Source organism: Vipera berus, assembly GCF_964194415.1.
Source record: "Vipera berus genome assembly, chromosome: 3".
Taxonomy (NCBI): domain Eukaryota; kingdom Metazoa; phylum Chordata; class Lepidosauria; order Squamata; family Viperidae; genus Vipera; species Vipera berus.
This window is the reverse complement of record NC_138204.1, coordinates 37,775,612-37,791,845: the sequence shown is the minus strand read 5'-3', so window position 1 is coordinate 37,791,845 and position 16,234 is coordinate 37,775,612. Positions and strand designations below refer to the sequence as shown.

Genomic DNA, 16,234 nt, shown 5'->3' with positions numbered 1-16,234 from the left:
TTGATCTTCTATCCTAACATTTCTTCATGTATTCATCTAATACAACTAGCAAAAAATGTGTATTTAAATCTCTGCATAACAGGCATTCAGCCAGTATTAATATCCCAAACATATTCATTCTAAAAGAATCCATACCAGTTGGTTTCCTTCATGCCTATGTTTCTCTCTTCAAGTAGCAGCTGAGACAGAGAAAGTCAAGAAAAATGATATCTCATTACAGATTAATCTGATTGAGATATTACATTAAACAAGAACACTGAATATTCAGCAAATAAGGGAAAATTTATCTATGATTCCTCAGCATTAATTCTAGACCAGATCCTTTACCTTTTCCTTTCTAAAAGCCATAGAAGTATAAACCAATCTTAGTTCTCAGTCTTTGTTGTTAGGAAAAGAATGAACTATGAAACCAATTCAAAAATAACATGGAGAAGCAAAACAAGATTTGTGTATAAATCTGTAAAATCTGGGCTATAAAAATATGGACAACCAATAAATAAGCAAGAATATGTTCAATATTGTAATGTCTACATTTTTACAATTTAAATATGGTTGATTTATGAAAAAGCAGTAGAATTATGCTAGACAAATAAGCATTAGTGTAATAGACATAGTTCAATTATTATATATTCAATTTTAAAACAGAGATTCCAAGTTTCTTGTAAAGAATGAGTTTCTGAGTCCTCTTGCTTGCCCCTAACACATGCTGCTAAAAACTCCATGTCAGTAAACTGAAATAAATTCAGAATCCAAACTGAAGTGGGTGTGTAATTACAGGGATCCATTTTTTCCTAGTATTAGAAATTCTGTGGAAGGAATTAACCCTGACAAATTAAAAAATGTAACAAAAAGAATTCCAACATGCCACCCCCAAAGTCAAAACCTAGGTAAATCAAGGACAGTGACTTTGTTCAATCTGCAATCATGGTGTAAGAGATATCTTAGTTGGAACTTATCCTTTCTCTGAGATTTGCCTACATGTCAATTTTGAAAGGCCTTTTCTGTAACTAAGAATTCTGGCAGAATGACAATATTTCCATTGTTTTCTCTATGGAGAAATCTAAACATGTTCTTATCAGAAACAATGGAAACCCAGAAATATGTTCACCAGCTCAATAACAGAGAAACAAGGTATACAATTTTCCTGAGGACAAAGTATATGTAATCAAACAAATCATACCATGAAATGTGAATGGGGGAAAATGACTCAGATGGGATTTAGAGATTGCTAAGACTCTCACTTACCGGTCATAATCCATAACTGATATAAGCAGACTGACTTGATCCATGTTCTCAGGAGGAATATCAAAAATTATTGCCTCATTATAGGTAGGATTAAGTGTATTTCTTTTTATAGTGGTTTTCTTCTTTTTCAGTCTCCTTCCATCACAGAGCAAAGATACTTTGACGTACGGATCTGGTAAACGGGGAAAAAGAAAAGGGATGAGATAACACTTTCTAGTCTCCCAATAATTAAGGGAGTTCTCTGCGCATGCCTAAAATTGGATAATAAACATATGGACAGAAGAAATCAGAATTATGGTGACAAACTTGCAGTTTCAGACTGCTCTTCTGAGTCAAGCTCAACTCTATATAATTTCATTGCCACATTCATTTCGCCTTTTTTTGGTAACATTTTTTTGTAAATGAAATCAGTCAAAATTATCTAGGTGCAAAATTATCTAGGAGCCTACAAAAGTAGAATTCCTTGTAGGCATATATATATGAAATATATATATATGAAATACATATACACACACACACACAAATACACACACACACACATAAACACATATATATATTATGATCTGGGCAGAAAAAGTGAAAAATGGTCAGGAATTAAAGCTTGACAATATAGACCTCTTTTCATAACTTTTTTAAATTGTGCAGATATGCTATCGTTAATTAAAATGAAAAGGAAAAAGAAACTGGTTAGAGGGTTTGCAGAAAATGTTAAAAGAAAGTTAAAAAATAAGGAGAAATCCTGAAAGTGTTCTTCTGAAAAATGGCTACGCTTAGTGATTATGGCATGCTAGCTGATTGTTGAATGGAGTGAAAATTGCTATAAAGAGAAAGGAGAACTGAATGATATTAGTCAGAGGTTGGATAAGAGCATCAAACACTTCAAGAATGTGGTTCAGATTCTGCTTGTAATTTACTGTTGGAAATGTTTTCTCAGCTTTTCTAGATTTTTAAAATTCATTAAGAGTATACTGTAGCTCAGTCGCAACTATTATCTTCTATCTATGTGACAGGAAAAGCTTGGCTTGTCAGTTTTAAAATGTAATCCCAGTTCTCCTCTCTTTTTCCAAAAATCCAGTGGAGGTTGTATACTTAATTGAAGTATTTGAGATAATAGAAAAGATTAACCAAGACATTTTTTCTACTAAAATTTAAATGGACTGACCACCAGCCTAGATATCATATGTTTTTAAGTACAGTATGTCTCCTCCTTTTTCATTTATGAGTGACTTGGTGGCCATAAATCCAGGCCCCAAAGAGCCTTTTTTCCCATGCACTTATTTATGTTTTGCTCATCTTCATACTAGATACTTCTATACAACATCTATTGTTGTATACTTATATACAACATCTTTGATTTATAGGCGTCCCTTAGCTCTTTTGCTATGTGCATCTTTTCAAAATCACTTTTGTTATAAAGCAGTATGTCAATGAACTGTTTTCATGAAAAGTAATTTAAATATTTTATTTTTCAGCAGGGGAAAGAAGAAAAGAAGAAAAGAGAAAACAGGGCAACAATAGCTTACTAAACCGACTCATAAATTCTTTCTGAATTTAGCTTCATCCCTGTTAAAAGTACTTAAGTCCCTCAAGATCTGGCTTTGTCATCAGGGTCTCAAGGGGCCAAGGATATTCTACGGTGGCTCTATTGCTCTACTTAATTCACTCCTTCCTCTATCTGATGGTTGCATTTTAAATATTGACTGTTTTTAATAATTGTTTTTATGTATTTATTGTTTTGTTTAATTGTTCTATGCCAACCAGAGTCACTTTGTGTGAGATGAGCGGCCATATAAATGTGCTTGATAAAAGATAGATAGATAGATAGATAGATAGATAGATAGATAGATAGATAGATAGATAGATAGCCATTGCAACAAGAGAATTTTGCTATGGATTTGGCAGTGCCGATAATTATAATTACTTCCTGGACTGGGAGACCTTGTTCACAGTCATTCATGTCTTGGTCACTTCCTGTTTGGATTACTGCAACATGCTTCCCATGGCTGGCTCAGGAATTCTGGGAATTGAAGTCCACGAGTCATAAAAGAGCCAAGGTTGCCTACCCCTAGTATAAGATGAGTGGCCAAATAAATAAATAAATAAATAAATAAATAAATAAATAAATAAATAAATAAAGTGTGCCTCTGTAGAACTAGTGAACAGTTTTCTCACTCTGAAACATCAATTCTCAGTTATTCTAAATGCATCAAATGCCAGCTGAGAAGAAATATCTGTCTTCTCAAACAGCTTCATGGTTATTGCTATAATAGATTATATATTTGTCAGGAAAATGCAAACACTAACATCTGGAAGCTGAGGCCATTAAACATATTTATGACACTGAATCAGGTATTTACATGTAGAAATTTCTCAAAGAGAATTATATCAATTTTCCCTTTAATTCATGGGGCATATCTACAGACCAGAGCTTCTACTGTAGTACTTATTTTTTTTAAAAAAAAGTTTCAGCGAAGAACAGGAAAAATATTTTAAAAATAAGGACATAATTATATACTCCATGAATTTTATGAACTGTAGGGCTTACCGGATAATATAGGTTGTCCACAGTTTGAAACCATTACCCAGCCATTGCTCCTTTGCTATAACAAAAGTGTACTGTGCAAGTCAGAGAGACTTTGGACATGGTGTTATGTATGAGGATGAATGAACACAAGCAGCGGCTCACTGACACCACCAGGTGGCGCTGTACTGTGACAGGATTGGCTGGCTAGCGCTCAGCGGAAAAACCAGATAAAGGGATTGGCCATGAGCGTACCTGGCCAGGTATATAAGGGGCACAGGTAACCCCTATTGTTCTGTTCAGTACTTCCACCAATAAAGAGCTGTTTTGCTGAACCCTTTGTCCATCGTATTGCCATGCGGTTGAGAACCCACTAGACAATAGTGGCGACGAGGATGGGATCCTGTTTCTCCTGAGGAGCTGAAGTCACTAAGGATCGGAGGAAAGAAGCATCTTTCCCTGAACCATCTACAGCCGGCCAAGCGAGCGCTTGTGGTCAGAACGGAGGAACAGGACACACCATGGCGAAATTCGGACAGGTTCCGCCGTTCGACACTCGCCACCCTGAGAGATGGGCTTCTCACCTCAGCCAGGTAGAAGCGTTCCTGTGGGCTAACCACATCACTGACGATGTTCAAAAAGCCACAACTCTGACCTGTTTGAGTGGCCCAGCGATCCACAATCTGGCCGTTAACCTGTGCGCGCCGATGGCGATTGAGACCGTGTCATACAAGGACATCGTAGAGAAGCTGAACAACCATTTTAAGCCGCAAATATCTGAACTGGCTTGGTGAGGTCAGTTCGACCAGCAGTGCCAACGGCCAGGTGAGTCGGCTTCGAATTCATCACAGCCCTGCGGGAAGCTGCTTGCCTGTGCAATTTTAGCAACCTAGAAGAAAGGCTGCGAGATCGCATGGTGTGTGGGCTCTGGGACAAACGGCTGCAGCAGCGACTATATGCCCGACCGACTATCACATTCCAAGATGCTCAGGATGAGATCTTGGCCAGCGAAGCCACCAGTGGGGCAGTCAACTTGATCCATCAAGTCCGACCCAGCAGCCCAGGTGGTTCCATCCATTTCGGAGAGGCTGCGAACGGCGGAAGTGGGGACGCATTGGAGGAGGCTGAGATCGATGCATTACAGCAAAAGCAAGGGAGACATCAAACGCGGCGTGACAACAATGTAAGCCAGTGGAAGTCCACAACGGCCAAGAAATGCACCAAATGTACCGACTGCACCTACAGAGAAATCGTCCAAAAGTGTGCCGGTTGCGGAGGGAATCATCCGAGAGCGACCTGCAAATTCTGAACCGCAAAGTGTCGGTCCTGCGGCAAGACGGGACACATCGCAGCTGTCTGCCAGAATCGCACACGAGACAGTCTGTATGAGCTTCAATCTATGGATGCGTGGCCTAAAGGTACTGAGTCCCCTCAGCCCACCTATACCAAATTTTTTGAGAATAGGGGAACTGTGTCTCACATGGAGATCCACCAATTACTCAGACCAAAAATCAAACTGGAGGTCCGTTTGCAAGGTGTACCTTGCAAGATGGAACTTGACTCCGGGTCCGCAGTCTCCATAATTTCTTATGAGACATTTAAAGCAGTTTGCTGCCAGAGCAAACAGTGGGCTCAATTGAAACCCACCAGCATTCAGTTATCTGATTTCCAGCATGCCCCTATGAAGGTTAAGGGGGAGGCCACCATGTTAGTGGGGTTCAAAGACTTCCAGGGTCCCTTGGACATCCTGGTAGCCGAGGGCCAGAGGACCAGTTTAGTGGAGCTTAATTGGTTTGGGGCTCTGGGGATAGGGATCTCAGGGATCCATAACACCCAGTCCAAAAGCCTTGAATCCGCCTGCAAAATGTTTGCAGACGAATTCGATGACAAGCTCGGCAAATACATAGGACCCCCCATAAAATTTAAGTTGAACCCTAATATCCTTCCCGTGAGAATTAAGGCCCGAAGAGTTCCCTTCACTCTCAAGCACAAGACTGAGAGCGAATTGGACAAATTAGTAGATCAAGGAGTGTTAGAACCAGTAGAAGGGGGAGAGTGGGAGACTCTAATAGTCACCCCACTTAAAGCGAATGGGGAGGTTAGAATTTGTGCAGATTATAAGGCTACAGTGAACCAGGACCTGAACCCGCACGCTTACCCAGTCCTGACGGTAAGACACGTCCTCTCCTCACTCCAGGGCGGCGCCATCTTTGCCAAGCTCGATCTGGCACAGGCGTATCTGCAGCTCCCTGTTACTAGGGAGATGGTAGATGCTCAGACGATTGTTACACACAGAGGGGCTTTCAGAGTTAACCATTTCCAGTTCGGTGTCTCTGTAGCTCCTGGAATATTTCAGGAGGTGATGGAGAGGACTCTGAAGGGCATACCTGGAGTATGCCCTTATTTTGATGATGTCCTTATCGCTGGAGATTCTGAAGAGGTCCTGGCTGACAGGCTGCAGGCTGTTTTAAGCAGATTCCATTCTGCAGGGTTAAAACTAAAAAAGGACGAATGCAGCATTGGAGTGGCATCCACTGAATTCCTTGTGTTCAGAATTGATGCCAAAGGAATTCACCCTACTGATTCCAAGGTAAGAGCAATTAAGATGGCTCCAACCCCTAAAAACAAAGCTGAATTCAAGCTTTCCTGGGGTTACTAAATTTTTATCATGCTTTCTTGCCCCACAAAGCAGCAATTGCTGAGCCTTTACACAGGCTCTTAGACAAAAAAAGTCCTTGGAATTGGACCAGGGTCCACGAGCATAGTTTCCGGAATCTAATAGACCTATTGTCCTGTAATTCAACTGTCACACATTTTATAGAGAACAAACCCATCTGCACTGAATGTGATGCATCCCCCTATGGGGTGGGTGCTGTCCTAAGTCACATAGAGGACAATGGGGAGCAGAGACCCATTGCTTATTACTCCCGAACACTGTCAAGGGCAGAGAGGAACTATGCCCAAATAGATAAGGAAGCCCTGGCAATAGTGACGGGAGTCAAAAAATTTCATGACTACTTATATGGCAGGGAATTCACTATTTTCACGGACCATAAGCCTCTGTTGGGGTTGTTCATGACTGACAGACAAACCCCACAGATCCTATCACCCAGGATGCTGATGTTCTGTACCAGCCTGCTACTGGCCCTGCAGAAAAGGCAGAGACAACCCCTTTTACAAGAAGGCAAGAGGCTGGAACTAAGCCTGCTGAATTTATGGATACAAAAGCAAACAGAACAAGACACGAACCATGAAACAGGAGCTATTCAAGCGGTTGCCTTCAGCAAACCAGCCCTCCCACGCATTCCCCTTTTATACAGTTCAGGGTGTGGCTTCTCTCTGCCTCCTTCCGAGGTGCCCCATTGCCTTCCTCTGTTTACTCCTGATTGACTGCCTCCTGCGTCGGGCGTCCCTGAACAGGGCCAGCTGTGGGTCATCTTCATCCATGCTGTCAGGCTCACACAGCTGTGTCTGCGTCGTGACCAGGTGGGAGGGGCCTGGCTGAGGGCTCTCATCAGCAAGCTCTCCAACCACCTCAGCAAGCTCTTCAACACCCCCCTCCTCCTCTGAGTCGTACGACCCAACTTCCGAACCCACAGGCTGACCCTGAATCACAACAGCTGAGGTGGTCCATATTCCTATCTGCATACACATGTAAACTGGTGCACAAACCAGGAAAGGACATGGGCCATGCGGATGGATTAAGCAGGTTACCAGTAGCCACTGCTGAACCAGATCCAGCACCTACTGAGCAGATAATGGCCATCCAGGATCTACCAGAATGCCCGCTCCACGCTAAGGACATTGCTGCTGGTACCAAAGCTGACAAGGTCATGAGCAGGGTACAGGCATCGGTAGCCTCAGGGTGGCAAGAAAAGAGTCCAGGCCCGGAATTTCAGGCATTCTTCATGAGGAGACATGAGCTGTCTTCTCATAAGGGATGCCTATTGTGGGGTAGCAGGGTCATCATTCCTGAGAAACTCAGGGATATGGTCTTACAGTCACTACATGAGGGACACCCCGGCATAATCAGGATGAAGGCATTAGTCAGGAGTTACTTGTGGTGGCCAGGCCTTGACAAGGCTATAGAGGAACAGGTCACGGGATGTTACACATGCCAAAGGTCAAGGCCAGAACAGCCAAACGCACCAGTACACAAGTGGGAGGAGACACACAAACCGTGGTCTAGAGTCCACATTGACTATGCTGGCCCTTTTCAGGGTCAATTTTTCCTAGTAGTAGTTGACAGCTACTCCAAATGGCTTGAGGTAGTACCAGTTACTAGCATGACCACAGCCAAGATGGTCCAAGTGCTCAGGGGACTCTTTGCTATTCATGGCCTGCCTGATGTGACAGTCTTGGATAATGGCCCACAATTCACATCTGCTGATTTCCAGGGTTTCACAAGGGCCAATTTGATTAGACACGTCACCTCCATGCCCTTCCACCCGTCGTCCAACGGGCAAGCAGAACGTATGGTGAGGACGACCAAGGACGCATTGAGACGCATCATCAGTGGAGACTGGCACCAAAGGTTGGCCCAATTCCTTCTTGCACAACACACTACACCATGTACGACCACTGGCAAGAGCCCTGCAGAGCTGCATTGGGGCAGACGGCTGATCACTAAGTTGGACAGACTCCACCCTGACAGAGTGGCCGCAGAGACGGAACAACCCATCCCCACCAGGGAACTACACACCAGCAATCTGGTTTGGGTCAGGAACTATGGGCCTGGACATGTGTGGATTCAGGGGGTGGTGATTGACAGAACTGGGCCTTTGTCTTACATTGTAGAGGTGAAGGGGGGGCGTCAGGTCAGACAACATATAGACCAGATCAGGAAGCAGGTCACTGAAAAGTCACAGGTCGATCGGCCCACCCAACCAGAAACAATGGGATCTGGGATGGAGGAGGATCTCATGGACACTGAACTGATATCAGAGAGTTTGGGCAGGGCTGAACAACAACAGGAACAACAGGCACTGGCCCACCATGACAATGCGGTCGTTGAGCCCCAGAGCCAGGTCTCAACTTATGACGCGGCTGTCCAGGATGGGGAGCAACCCCTGAGATGGTCATCCAGGGCTCATAGGCCACCTGCCTATTTGGAGGACTATGTAAGGTCGTAAGGGAGGACTCGACATGACTAATCATCACCAGTGAAATATATGTTAGGAAAACATTGTTTATTGTTTGTTATTATGGGGGAAGGGGTGTTATGTATGTTATGTATGTTATGAACGAACACAAGCAGCAGCTCACTGACACCACCAGGTGGCACTGTACTGTGACAGGATTGGCTGGCTAGCGCTCGGTGGGAAAACCACATAAAGGGATTGGCTACCTGTGTACCTAGCCAGGTATATAAGGGGCACAGGTAACCCCTATTGTTCTGTTCAGTACTTCCACCAATAAAGAGCTGTTATGCTGAACCCTTTGTCCATCATATTGTCATGCGGTCGAGAACCCACTACACAATACATACTGTATGCAAAATTCTTTCCCTCCACTTTTTTGAGAAGTGGTGGAACTATATCAGGAATGCTAGGGCAATGTTAAAACATGACAGAGAACACCATCACAGTCCATCATGTCCTTCCATCTTCTCTGCCTAATGGAAGCCTGGCTGAACTTTTTCCTTTGCGGTTCTTTTGGCACCAGTTCTCTCAATCTCTGACCCATATGACTGAGAAGAGAAATCTGTTTGAAAATTTATGGAAACTGAACCTAATCTAAACCTATAATGGCATGTGGAAATGTCCTTGGGAAACAGAAGGAAGAGCCACAGGTTGGACAATAGGGAAGTAAAAAAATATCTCAGTCCACATAAGGAGAGGATGCATGGGAAGTGCTATAGAAGGGACCCACCCCAGTTTTCAGAAAATTAAATTGAGCAAAGGGGAGAACTTCTTTCTTTTCTTGCAAGATTCTGTTAATGTAAGAATTGTGCTTCTTGTCTGGACTACCTTGAAAGGCTATCAGAAACTTAGACCAAATCAATCTCTTTTTCATGTTGGCCATGCACCTTAATGAGAAAGCACAGAAGTGGTGTGTGTACATATAAATTAGGCAAATTTGAGTCCTAAGGAAAATTGTTTGATTAATAGGTGTGTGTGTGTGTGTGTGTGTGTGTGTGTGTGTGTTTCTTAGACTTTTATGGAAAATACTTGATTTCCAATCAAACAGCACTAAGTAGCCTATTTATGCATACCACTATTTTCTGCATGTTTCTGGAAAATATTTATATTTATATTTATATATTTATATCAACCATGGTATCTTGCTGCGGCGTCTCAGGGGGTTGGGAGTGTGAGGCACTGTTCTTCAGTGGTTCTCCTCCTACCATCTGGGACACTCGCAGTCGGTGTTGGCAGGGGGGCAGAGGTCGACCTCGAGGCCTCTCGTTTGTGGAGTTCCTCAGGGGTCGGTCCTCTCGCCTCTCTTGTTCAACATCTATATGAAGCCGCTGGGTGAGATCATTCGTGGTTTTGGGGTTGGGTATCATCAATATGTTGATGATGCCCAGCTCTTCATCTCTACCCCAAACCACCCCAGTGATGCCCTCGACGTGATGTCCCGTTGCCTGGAGGCGGTTCAGGTCTGGATGGGGAGGAACAGGCTTTGGCTCAACCCTGACAAGACTGAGTGGCTGTGCGTGCCGGCATCTCGGGAAATTCAGATTATTCCATCTCTAATCATAGGGGGTGAGATATTACCCCCTGTAGATAGGGCTCGCAACTTGGGTGTCCTCCTAGACTCACAGCTCTCTTTGGAAGATCATATAGGAGCTGTGACTAGGGGGGCCTTCGCCCAGGTTCGCCTGGTGTGCCAGTTGCGGCCCTATCTGGACCGGGATGCCTTGTGCACAGTCACTCATGCGCTCATGACCTCTCGTTTGGACTACTGCAATGCCCTCTACATGGGGCTGCCCTTGAGGACTACTCGGAGGCTTCAGCTGGTGCAGAATGCAGCCATGCGAGTGGTGGTGGGGGTTCCCGATACTCCCATGTAACACCTCTACTCCGCGAGCTGCATTGGCTTCTGGTTGCCCTCCGGGTAAGATTCAAGGTGCTGGTAATGACCTATAAAGCCCTAAATGGCATGGGTCCGGATTACTTACGGGAGCACCTGCTGCCGGCATCGACTTCCCTTCGTCCAGTGCGCTCCCACAGAGAGGGCCTCCTTAGGGTGCCGTCGGTCAAAGAGTGTCGACCAGGGGGAGGGCGTTCTCTGTGGGCGCGCCAGACCTTTGGAACCGTTTACCGGTGGAGCTCCGGACGGCTCCCAACCTTCGCTCCTTCCGACGTGACCTAAAAACATACTTATTTGAACAAGCCGGCCTGGTCTGAAGGGTTGGGGTATTTTAATATTAACTGTATTAATTTTATTGGAATTGGAATGTATTATTTAATTGCTTTTTAACTTTTGTACATTGTATTTTACTGTATTTGCCCTGTACACCGCCCTGAGTCCTTCGGGAGAAGGGCGGTATAGAAATTAAATTAAATAATAATAATAATAATAATAATAATAATAATAATAATAATAATAATAATAATAATAATAATAATTATTATTATTTATTATTATTATTATTATTATTATTATTATTATTATTATTATTATTATTATTATTATTATTATTATTATTATTATTATTATTATTATCCCAGGAATAATTTCATCAGCATCAAACAAATCAATCCATATAGTAATATATAGGAAATTCCCTTGACTCTTAAAGGAGTAATAGTGTCACAGAAACATCACAGAAATCAAATACAACTACCTTGTTCAGAGAAAGGAAACATCTACCTGAGTATCCAGTTATGTCCATTGCTTTGAGATTCCTGCATTTAATGACTGTTAGAGTGAGGCGACCTGCAGTTGGCAGGTAACAAAGGGAAAACATGATCTCTCCCAGGTCCACGCTTTCCTTTAATAAAACAGAAAACATAAAGCATTAGAAATAGTAAAATAATTTCTTCTCACTTGCGTTTTTTGCCTACACTTTCTATAGCTCCTTGGTTTTCTTTAGCTGCTATCTTCTTGAGGCAACACCAAGACTTTGCTATTTAATAACCTTTGAAAATGTTTGTTGATAAACAAAGATGCTGAGATAACTATTTATGTGCCAGAAAATACATATGCAAAGTCTGCAGCAGATCTGTGAGCAACATTCAGATCAACTTGGAAAAGTCCTTCAATGATAGACAGCTTCCCAATCCATACTCATTGGAGTCTGGTTTCATTATAGATTTTTGGAGTCATATGCAAACTTAACCATTAATTCTTCAGGTGAATCAGGAAGGCTGACCTTTGAGACCTTTGATTCCCTGTTTGTAAAATGAGATAAATTATTCTCTGCTTTATATGATTGTAAGAGTGGCAGACAAAAGAAAATCAGCTTGTATATGATATATAAATATTCAATATTCAAAAAAGAGCCTTGGTGGAGCAGTGGGCTAATGCCTCCTTAAGTAACACCAGCTGCCTGCAATTAGTGCAGGTTCGCATCCCACCAGGCTCAAGGTTGACTCAGCCTTCCATCCTTCCGAGGTAGGTAAAATGAGGACCCAGATTGTTGGGGGCAATTAAGCTGACTTTGTAATAATGCCGCTTGGGGTGTGTGTGTGAAAGCCCTAATAAGCAGGCATATACATAGAATGAAGGCTACTGCTAAGCTTGTAACCCGCCCTGAGTCTTCGGAGAAGGGCGGGATAGCCTGAAGCCACTGAAAGTAGGGAAGAGCATGATTTTAAATAAATGGGAAAACAGGAATAGGCTGCTAACTGGGAAACTAGAGAGGGCAGAATTTGATCCTCATGCCATGCACTGAGCAGGATGCAGAAGCAGAAGATCACATATAGCCCTATAAGACGCAACCCACAATGTTCAGAAGATTTACCAAATGAATAACAATATAATGAGCTGCAGAGTTAGGAAAGAGAAGGTTCTGTGCTATGAGTTGCTTTCCATTCATAGAATATTAAAATTCAGAGAAAGCAATAAAGAACTGAATATTTAGCTATGGGTTCAGCAGCACTACATATTGTATTTTTGTTCAGGAGTATGTTGCACTGCACTTAATGATGCTTATTGTGAGTCTCAGGTACATGAAGACTTAGCCTCAGAGGCTTAGGCTGAAAGGCAGGCACATGGGAATATGTTCCACTGAATTTGATGGGATTTATTGTTGAGCAAACAAACAGCAGTTGGTTGTATAGCTGTCAACGCTGCTAAAATCAGATGTTTTTACTTTGACAACAGATGGAAATACAACCATTTTCCTCTATTGCTATTAGAGTTAGTTGATACTTGGAGGGGGAATGTGGATGAGACTCCAGCTAGTCATAGCAATAATAACTCAGCCGTGGGAACCCAAGGTCATTGGGCTCAGAGTTGACAGAGTTTTGGCAGGCTGGAGAGCTGGGGAGAAAGCTGCACTTCAAGCTAATTGGGGAATGTAATTTATGACTGTTTATTGGAGGAGAGAATTTTGCTTTGTTACTTTGTATCCAGGGGAGAGGAAATTAGTTTTTGGTTTCAGCTATGTAGTGCTAATACTTTGTTTCTCGAATAAAAGATTCTTTAAGGTAAACAATGCCTCGAAGTTCTTTTGAAGAGTTTCATCTGTAAGAACCATGACAATAGCAGTTTTTACTCTTGTTATATATGAAAGCAGCACAATTCTCATATGAGTTTAGGTAAATGAAAGTAATTTAAGGAGCTCTAGTATATAGACAACAATGGAGATCCTGCTATATACCAGACAGTTCAAGTTATATGTCAACAAGGTAATTCAAAAAACTCATGAACTATAGATAACATTGTTGTTGTTAGTTGCGAAGTCATGTCCGACCCATCGCGACCCTATGGACAACATTCCTCCAGGCCTTCCTGTCCTCTACCATCTTCTGGAGTCCATTTAAGCTCACGCCTACTGCTTCAGTGACTCCATCCAGCCACCTCATTCTCTGTCGTCCCCTTCTTCTATTGCCCTCGATCTTTCCCAGCATTAGGCTCTTCTCCAGTGAGTCCTTCCTTCTCATTAGGTGGCCAAAGTACTTGAGTTTTAGCTTCAGGATCTGGCCTTCTAAAGAGCAGTCAGGATTGATCTCCTCTAGGACTGACCGGTTTGATCGCCTTGCAGTCCAAGGGACTCGCAGGAGTCTTCTCCAGCACCACAGTTCAAAGGCCTCAATTCTTTGGCGCTCAGCCTTTCTTATGGTCCAACTTTCACTGCCATACATTGCAACTGGGAAGACCATAGCCTTGACTATACGCACTTTTGTTGACAGGGTGATGTCTCTGCTTTTTAGTGTGCTGTCTAGATTTGCCATGGCTTTCCTCCCCAGGAGCAAGCGTCTTTTAATTTCTTGGCTACAGTCCCCATCTGCAGTGATCTTGGAGCCCAGGAAAATAAAATCTGTCACTACCTCCATTTCTTCCCCATCTATTTGCCAGGAATTGAGAGGGCCAGATGCCATGATCTTGTTTTTTTTAATGTTAAGTTTCAACCCAAGTTTTGCACTCTCCTTCTTCACCTGCAACAAGAGGCTCTTTAGTTCTTCTTCGCTTTCTGCCATTAGAGTGGTATCATCTGCGTATCTTAGGTTGTTGATATTTCTTCCGGCAATCTTAATTCCAACTTTTGATTCATCTAGCCCTGCCTTTCTCATGATGTGCTCTGCATATAAGTTAAATAGGCAGGGCGACAGTATACAGCCTTGCCGGACTCCTTTCCCAATTTTGAACCAATCAGTGGTTCCGTGTCCAGTTCTCACTGTTGCTTCTTGGCCCGCATATAGGTTTCTCAAGAGACAAATAAGATGGTCTGGTACTCCCATCTCTTTAAGAACTTGCCACAGTTTGTTATGATCCACACAATCAAAGGCTTTAGCATAGTCAATGAAGCAGAAGTAGATGTTTTTCTGGAACTCCCTAGCTTTCTCCATGATCCAGTGTATGTTGGCAATTTGATCTCTAGTTCCTCTGCCTCTTCGAAATCCTGCCTGCACTTCTGGTAGTTCTCGATCCACATACTGCTGAAGCCTAGCTTGTAGGATTTTAAGCATGACTTTACTAGCATGAGAAATGAGTGCAATGGTGCGATAGTTTGAACATTCTTTGGCACTGCCTTTCTTTGGAATTGGAATGTAAACTGATCTTTTCCAATCCTGTGGCCATTGTTGAGTTTTCCAAATTTGCTGGCAAATTGAGTGTAGCACTTTTACTGCATTGTCTTTTAAGATTTTGAATAGCTCAGCTGGAATACTGTCACTTCCACTAGCTTTGTTGTTGCTCAGCTTTTCTAAGGCCCACTTCACTTCACATTCTAGGATGTCTGGCTCGAGGTCAGTGACCACCTCATTGTGATTATCAGGGACGTTAAGCTCATTCTTGTATAGTTCTTCTGTGTAATTTTGCCACCTCTTCTTAATCTCTTCTGCCTCTGTTAGGTCCCTGCCATTTTGGTCCTTTATCATGCCCATTTTTGCATTAAACGTTCCCTTCATTTCTCCAATTTTCTTAAAAAGATCTCTGGTCCTCCCTATTCTATTGTTTTCTTCTATTTCTTTGCACTGTTCATTTAAGAAGGCATTCTTATCTCTTCTAGCTATTCTCTGGAATTCTGCATTCAATTGGGTGTATCTTTCTTTTTCTCCCTTGCCTTTCGCTTCCCTCCTTTCCTCAGCTATTTGCAAAGCTTCCTCAGACAGCCATTTTGCTTTCTTGCATTTCTTTTTCTTTGGGATGGTTTTGGTTGCTACCTGTTGTACAATGTCGCGAACCTCTGTCCATAGTTCTTCAGGCACTCTGTCTATCAGATCTAATTCCTTAAATCTATTTGTCACCTCTACTGTATATTCAACAGGGATATGATTTAATTCATACCTGAGTGGCCTAGTGCTTTTCCCTACTTTCTTCAGTTTAAGCCTAAACTTTGCAAGGAGAAGCTCATGGTCTGAGCCACAGTCAGCTCCTGGTCTTGTTTTTACTGACTGTATAGAGCTTCTCCATCTTTGGCTGCAGAGCATATAGTCAATCTGATTTCTGTGTTGACCGTCTGGTGATGTCCATGTGTAGAGCCGCCTCTTGGGTTGTTGGAAAAGAGTGTTTGCTATGACCATCGTATTCTCTTGACAGAATTCTATCAGCCTGTGCCCTGCTTCATTTTGTACTCCAAGGCCAAACTTGCCTGTTATTCCAGTTATCTTTTGGCTTCCTACTTTAGCATTCCAATCCCCCATGATGATAAGAACATCATTTTTTGGTGTTAGTTCTATAAGGTGCTGTAGTGCTTCATAGAACTGGTCAATTTCATCCTCTTCAGCACTGGTGGTTGGGGCATAGACTTGGACTACTGTGATATTGAATGGTTTGCCTTGGATTCGAACTGAGATCATTCTGTCATTTTGAGGATTGTATCCCAGTATTGCTTTTCCTACTCTTTTATTGACT

The 16,234-nt window shown here is 42.7% G+C and overlaps 1 protein-coding gene across 2 annotated transcripts in view; it reads right to left on the bottom strand.

Annotated features, from left to right (window-relative positions):
* The window catches only part of SYT6 (synaptotagmin 6), a gene marked incomplete at both ends in the record, with an annotated part of 167,471 nt that overhangs the window by 14,232 nt on the left and 137,005 nt on the right, over window positions 1-16,234 (bottom strand). For both annotated transcript variants that reach the window (XM_081325048.1, XM_081325049.1), the window contains 2 exons: window positions 1,246-1,417; window positions 11,585-11,705. In XM_081325048.1, the coding sequence (XP_081181174.1) occupies window positions 1,246-1,417; window positions 11,585-11,705 (293 nt within the window). The remainder of the gene's footprint in view (window positions 1-1,245; window positions 1,418-11,584; window positions 11,706-16,234) is intronic.